Source organism: Cinclus cinclus, chromosome 1, assembly GCF_963662255.1.
Source record: "Cinclus cinclus chromosome 1, bCinCin1.1, whole genome shotgun sequence".
Taxonomy (NCBI): domain Eukaryota; kingdom Metazoa; phylum Chordata; class Aves; order Passeriformes; family Cinclidae; genus Cinclus; species Cinclus cinclus.
Window position 1 is genome coordinate 89250332 of NC_085046.1, and position 7330 is coordinate 89257661.

General features: G+C 48.6%; 1 protein-coding gene across 1 annotated transcript; it reads right to left on the reverse strand.

The window, feature by feature from the left end:
- Window positions 1-2062: 2062 nt before the first annotated feature.
- IRX2 (iroquois homeobox 2) lies at window positions 2063-6518 on the reverse strand. Its single transcript, XM_062500289.1, has 4 exons — window positions 6276-6518; window positions 4032-4437; window positions 2873-3616; window positions 2063-2106 (listed from the first exon to the last, which is right to left on the reverse strand). Exons 1-4 carry the CDS (start codon window positions 6516-6518, stop codon window positions 2063-2065), a joined length of 1437 nt encoding a protein of 478 aa, XP_062356273.1.
- Between the last annotated feature and the right edge of the window lie 812 nt (window positions 6519-7330).

Consider the following 7330-nt stretch of genomic DNA (forward strand, 5'->3'; position numbering starts at 1 on the left):
CGCTGGAACATTATTAATCATGGAATAAAATAGATGAGCCTCTTGAAAAATAAGTGTATGATTGATTAAAGGGCAATCTAAGAAGCTATTATTCTTGTTTTATAACCGTAAGTTATATTCACTCAATTTATCTTTTGGGGAAAATAAATGATTGTTCGTTTCTTCTCTGAAATTATATTATATAAGGATTCCCATTATTTTGCTAAAAATTAAAATTTTTATGATTCAAATAAAAACAGGTTTCCAATGTAACTGTAAAGGTATTGTTTACTGATATAAAAAGGGAAAACGATAAAAAAAACCCCAACAGGTATTGGACTTCTTATCCTTTTTTTTTTCATTGCATATTTTAGCCAGAAGCCGAAAAGGAGTAAGAAGTAGAAGTAAGCCATAGTTGATAATATTTTTCCCCTAGAAACAGTGAATTTAAAGAATGATAACCCAAATAAAGAGCTACTTCACACCCATTATAAATAGTTTATAAGAAACATGCATATATTCCCATCACCCTTTCTATGCATATTCATGTATATATTCAAATACATATTTGTACATATGAGTGTATTTAAAGCTTAAGTATAACGGAACAAGCCAGAAGGAATTAATTTATGCAAAGTATATATTTGCAACATGTTTAAAATGCTTGTTGATTTTATGATCTTAGCTCTACTAGTGAAATTAGAAATTTCCTCCTTTTCTAAATAATAAATTAATATTTTGAGGGAAATGAACAAAAAACACAATGTTGTTGCAGACTAGTCTGTTTTTATTTACAATTAGAGATATAAATTAGTAAAGAATTCTTGTTAAACAACCAAAGATTTTATAACCATCAACGTTTCAAATAAAAACCAGGCAAAATTTATTTACAAAAAGTTCAGATTTCATTGCAATACAACTTGCATAAATTACTAGAAGCTTTATATCGTTACAAAAATAAATATCAAATTTGTTTCCACTTTGTAAGGACTCAAGTTCTCCAATCACGTCTTTATTATCTCTACTGTATACATCTTTTACAAATAAATTTTACAATAAATCCTATCACACCTATCGAATAGATACCGTGGCAATGAAGTGATCAATTCAAGATATCCTGAGAAAAACAGATCTGTTTTCAAAAGTCACACGTACATTGGGGAAACTATACTATACCAGCAAACTCACATATGTCCAACAAAATTCTGGTTTAATAATTAGATTCTGAAGATTTAATAGTGCTCTGTGGTCTTCTTTTATACAGTGGCACCAGATGTGATCCGGATTTAGAGATTTGTTATATATATTAGCTCGGGGAGAGATGATGGCTTGCTGACTTTTTTCAAAGCAATTGTGACACCTACCTGTGGACCAAGGAAAAAACCAGATCATCCAAAAATCCTTCAATTAAACTCTAACACCATTAAACGGGGTGGGCGGGAAAGGAAGTAAGGCGAAATTCTTACTCGTCTAATTTCTTCTAACAAAAATAAAAGTTAGTTGAAAAATATCAACAAGGCGAATTTTTTTCTGTTGTTTATTTAGGTCTAAATAGTGGAAGTATTCAGAGTGCCTTTGCTAGCTAGGCAAAAGCCAAGTCACAGATAACATACTTTGCTTAAGATTTCTTACAGTTATCCATTTTTGTTTTAAATACGAAGTAGCTGCGTGAAACCCCACTCAGGATGTACAATTTTAGCACTGCCACATGAGCACCAGCACTCTGTTTTTAAATAACGATACCCTCAAAGTATTTTTTTTCCCTAAATATTTCTTTCCCTAACTTTTAAGTAGTCCCTATGGCTTTGCCTTACACAAGTGAAGAGTATGTAAAGTGAGGGAACTGTCTGACCTGGCTTGAAAATTAAGGCATACCCAAGAAACGAAAGTCATCATAAGAGGTTTCCAAAAACAGCAGAAAAAAAAAATAATGTTTTACTTTGTGACCAAACTCTCAAGTAATGAAGCAAGAAATTAACATTAAGCGAGTCTAGAACTGTGTAGCACGTCTCAGACCTGATGCCGCATGATCAGTGTAATAGAAAATGTTCTCACTTACTTGCATTGCTGTGTGATTGCACTTCTATAGGTATGGTTGTACTCCTACTGTGCAGACTTCAGTGGGATCTGTCAAAATATAACCGTCAGTTAGTCACAGGACACAGCCAGCTAACTAGATTATACAGTCTGTGTAGGTCCCAACCCTCACCGGTGCAAGAATTGGTAGCCGGGTCATTTAAAAAACAAGCAAATATTTTATATTTGCCTGTATCTGGAATATTTTTGCAGAATAATATGACAACCGTATTAGTGCAAAACTTAAAAAAAACCCAAAAAAACAAACCCAACCAAAACAAAAAAACAAACAAAAAAAATAAAACCCAAAACCCAAACAAACCAAAAAGCAATCAGTTACAAAAAATGTCACGCTCCACGTAATTTCACGTCCAAGGTCAGCAATTATCTGAACCCAGAGCTGAAAAAAAAAAACCCCGTGAGAATACTGGAAACAAAGAGAGTCAAACCAGTTTGTCAGGAAAAAAAATTACAGGCAATGACACCAATTCTCTCTGGATAGCTTTGTGTGTAGCTTTCCTTAAAAAAAAAATATTACTTTTCAAAGCTGTATCTGAAGCCTGTGAGACTGATTTAATGTCGTCTTTCATATTTCCTCTCGCGGTTCTTAGGGGCAGGTACCGATACGACGGCGACACGCCGGTTTTAATCCCCAAGTTATATGAGTGCCCATCTTGGCTCTGGCAGCCGTGGCACCGAGCTCACTGTTCTCTCCACAGAAGGTTTTCAGTGTTTAAAGCGCATAGGGGACGTCTACGGGTCGGGGAAGGAGGACGAGGGAGAAGAGGGAAGAAAGCGGCAGAAACAAGTCACCTACCTTTCTTAGAGTCATAGCTAGAGGGCCTGTAATGTTGCTCTAGTTGGTTTGTGATCGTTTTCAAAGAGTCACTGCTCTGTTTGTGGACAGAGCTGGCATTTAGGACAGTCTGACTTAGTCCCTCGTTTGAAGCCACTGCTGCGGAGTTGTATCTCAGGATTCCCTGGCTCTGCAGAGCGTTAAAGTTCCCATAGTTTGTATAATTGCTATAAAAAGGTGAGGTGTAATAAATATGCCTCCCCAGGAGGGAGGAGGGCGAGTAGGCAGCGCTGTGCGGGGCGGAGGCGGGGGTGGCCGAGGAGAGCGGCGCAGGCTGGCAGCCTTGGCCCAGGGTCTGACTCTTGAGGTCCGAGGTGGCGATTTCGGCCAGAGACCAGAGCTTGGGCTTGTTGGCCGGCGTCGGGGGGCCGGGGGAGGCGCGGGGCCCCAGCGCCGCCTTGCTAGCGCTGCGGGCGGCGTCGGTGTGCGGGTGGCCGAGGAGCGGGGCCTCCACGGCCGCCAGCGGAGAGGAGGTGGCGGGCTTGGCCGGCGGGTCGCGCTCCCCGCCGCCGCCGTCATCCTCCTCGATGTCCTCCTCCTCGTCCTCGTCCTCGTCCTCGTCCTCCTCCTCGATGTCCTCGTACTTGTCCTTGCACTCCGAGCCCGACTCGCAGAGGGGGTCTCCCGCTCGGCAGGGCAGCTTCTCGCCGTCCGATTCGGCGGAGCAGGAGTGGTCCGTCAGCGAGTCGACTTGCAAGCTGATCCCTGCGGGGGCCCGCCGGGCACAGAGAGGCAGTCAGGAGGGGCGGCAAAACAGAGCGGGAGACAAGCGAGCCCGGCCACCACCGCGCCACCGCTGCGGCCAGGCAGACTTAAGCCATCCCGGCCTTTTCCCGTTCCGAGGAGCATCCATCCCCACGGGCTGGCTCCTCCGCGGCGCCCCCCGCACCTCCCAGCCCAGCCCCTCACGGCGTCGCCGGCCGCCCCCCGCCCGCTTCGGCCGCAGGCACCGATCGGCGACAAGCGACCGGAGCGGCCGGAGGCGACGGGAAGAGAGGGTTTTGGGGGTCTCTTTTGTTAAATGCCGCGCTCCCGCTCCTACCCCGCTGCCCCGGTCCCGGGGGACTCGACGGGGCGGGATGGAGCCTCCCCTCCGGGGCCGCAGTCACCCCGCGCCTACCTTCGTCCTCCGCGGAGGTTTCATTGCTCTCGGGCATCTTCTCGGGACTCTCCTCCTTACTCCTCGCGCCATCGCCTTCGTCGTCGTCCTCGTCCTCGCTCTTGTTTCGCGGGGCCCAGGTCATCTTGTTCTCCTTCTTGAGCCGCCGGCGGGCGTTGGCGAACCAGGTGGAGACCTGGGTGAGGGTCATCTTGGTGATGATGGCCAGCATGATCTTCTCGCCCTTGGTGGGGTAGGGGTTCTTGCGGTGCTCCTGCAGCCAGGCCTTCAGCGTGGCCGTGGCGTCGCGGGTGGCGTTTTTCCTGTACGCGGGGTCGTTGAGCTGGTAGGGGTAGGCAGGGCTGCCGTACGGGTGGTAGCTGATGGCTCCGGTCATCCCCGCCGTATGGGCGTCGTAAGGGGAGCCCTGGACAGAACAAAACGGTGGGGTTGGCAATTTGTTATTGCTGATAGCCATTAGTGAGTTGTCAAGGCGAGATCGGCGGTTATATTTGTATTTCCCCGGGATGGTGTCTTGTATCCATATTCTATGAGGGGGAGTAGCAGCACCCAAAGGCCATTAAGTTACAGTTTTCCCCCCCTCCTTCCTCCGCCCAGCACACAGACACAGGCACACGCGCTTAAAATCGGCGATGTTTTAATCTTTATGACTAATTTCTGCTCCTTGTAATTGAATATTTCCCAATATAATTTTTGAACCGCGTAGACATTTTAAAGGCCCTACAGGTAGTGTCTTGATAGCAACATTTCTCTCAAAGGTTCAAAAGATGTTTCCTTTTTTTGCTATAGAAAATACAACAAAGCCGCCACTTAGCAATTCACTGCACTAATGCATTGCAAATCCAATTTGCAAATCAGAAGATATGCACCGTTTCGAATTGTTCAAATGCGATGTAATTAGCATTTTAATTCGCTCTTTAACGTTTAAATTGCGCTTATTTAAGTCTGCATAATGCAAGAAAAGTTAAAGATATCCCTAAGAAACTCGCTAACTTTCAGCACGTCCCTGAACCCCGCACATCGGAGAGCCATAGGCTCAACATCGCCCAATATACCGCACAGTTTACAACCTTGCTGCAACTTCCAGCCACTCGCCTACTGCTTCTCCACAGGAAAAACAAGAGAGACCCTCAGATCTTTTATACCACCTCGAATAAAGACCGCACGACAATTTATTCAGTGTATTATGAACAGACGGAAAGTAAGTAGTTTCCCTGTCACTTTGCAGGTTCAGCGAATTACCCCGCTGCCATCCTCTCCTAGGATATCAACAGCAGCTCTAGTCTCAAATTCCGGACACAGGTCTTTGTGTGTACGGACTAGATATGTGTCTGACTCTCTGTGTGCGTGCGTGTTTATAAAACTATACAGCCATCTAGATGTGCAGTTTATTTATATAGTTTATGGTTTTATTTATGTACTTTATGCACAGAACACACATAACACTCAATTGCAACTGCTCCTTAAACTAATAAGAAGAAAGTGAAATCCGAAACTGCGGCCACTACGACCATCTTGGGCTTAAGTGAAGCTCACAGATCGCAAACAGATGCTCCTTTTCATTCCCAAAATCCAGTTAAACCATTAGTGCAAAACACACTGAAAGTAAATAAAACCACACGGGGATAAAGCCCCCAGCGCCTCTAAACACCGACTTAAAAGACAGAGAGAAAAATAAATAGGGCAAAAAATGAAGAAGTAAAAGGAAACCCTCCCCTGTGCTAGCACAGCGAAAATACATATATTAAAAAAAAAAAATAAAAAGGAAAGCAGGGGACACACACACACGGAAACGGGGGGAGAATGAAAGCATCCAATCCAGCCCAACTGACTGAGACCATTCGTATTTCCTTAACCAAAGCGCCCTCCCGGCTTCTCAAACCGCGCGGAGAGCCCGGGACCCAGGCCTGCCGGTACCGCGCTTGGCTGGGACGCGAAGCGGCGCCCCGGCCCCGGCCCCGGCCCCGGCCCCGGCCCCGGCCTCAGCCCCGGCCACGGCCCGCCGCTCTGCTCGCCTCCGCTCCGCTCCGCTCCGCTCCGCTCGTCCCCAGCCGGGCTGCGGGGCGGCGCGGAGCGATGCGCGGCCGGCGCCGGCAGCGCGGAGGCGGCGGTGGTGCGGGGAGCTCGGCTGTGCGGCGTGGTGTCGGGGGCTGATGGTGAGTGTGTGAGGAGAAAGGCTGAAGATGATGAGGATGAGAATGCGGATGCTAATGAAGAAGGAGAGGGTTTCTCTTCGGTAGTTACCATGTAGGAGGGGAATCCCGTGGCGGGGTCTGTGGAGTACTGGAGCGGGCTGGTGAAGCCTGTGGTCGCCGCCTGGGCGGTGAAAGCTGCCGATCCCGGGTAAGGGCTGAACGCCGATCCCGACGAAGACCTGGCCAGCTCCTCGCTCCTGGGGGCCGCCAGCGCAGACGCCCCGTACGCCGGGCAGGAGTACAGAGCCAGCGAGCCGGGGGGCTGGTAGAGGTAACCCTGAGGATAGGACATGGCTTGCACTGGCGTGCACAGGAGCAGGGAGGGGGCGAGGGTGACCGGCCCTGCTGCTGCCGCTGCTCCTGGCACTGCTTTCGTGCTCTCCCTCTCTCCCGCCCGCCCTCCCGCTCCCTCCCTCCCGCTCCCTCCCCTCTTTCTCACTCCCTCCCTCCCTCCTTCTCTCTCTCTCTCTCTTCCCCCCCCTCCCCCGGTTGGCTCTGTGCAGTTATGTAGAGAATCAGAATTGTTATAGGCTCCCCCCCATGCACACCCAATCAGAATAAAAACAAACAGGAGGGAAAAAAAAAAGAACCCCCCAAATGGAAAATTAGTAGGAAAGGTCAGAAGTCTATCGGGGAGGGGAAGGGCATCTGGGGAAGATAGAAGCACAGAGAGTTAATTAAAAAAAAAAAAAAAAGAAAGCAAAGAGAAATGGAAAGAAACAGAAGGAGAGAGGAGGACGGGTGGGGGGAGAGAGAGAGAGAAGCGAGCCCCCGAAATCAGAAAAGTGGCTGCTGCATATGGAGTTCTCCCAGCCAGCCAGCCACTCCCCCAGCGCCTGCGAGCCTGTATTTTGGGGGAAGTATAGAGTCTGGAGTGAAGAGTTGAGGGAAGCAGCACTCGAGTTTGTGAGGGACATTGGAAAACAGAGCTGTCCGTCACCGCCGCTCATCTGCATAGCCCGGCGGGCCCGCCCCCTCCCGCTCCGGCCCCGGCCCCGGCCCCGGCTCCGGCTCCGGCTCCGTTTCCTCCCGCGGCCGGCAGGCAGGCAGGGAAGGCAGACCGGGAAGGCAGGCTTTGTAATGCAAGGCAGCCTCTCCGACTGC

What these genes read in the sequence shown, in the direction of transcription:
- IRX2 (XM_062500289.1), bottom strand. Translation starts at nt 6,518, where the DNA reads ATGTCCTATCCTCAGGGTTACCTCTACCAGCCCCCCGGCTCGCTGGCT. An exon ending in CGGGATTCCCCTCCTACATG is followed by an intron (nt 4,438 to 6,275) that starts GTAACTACCGAA and finishes TGTTCTGTCCAG; the next exon opens with GGCTCCCCTTACGACGCCCA. An exon ending in AACCTCCGCGGAGGACGAAG is followed by an intron (nt 3,617 to 4,031) that starts GTAGGCGCGGGG and finishes GGGCCCCCGCAG; the next exon opens with GGATCAGCTTGCAAGTCGAC.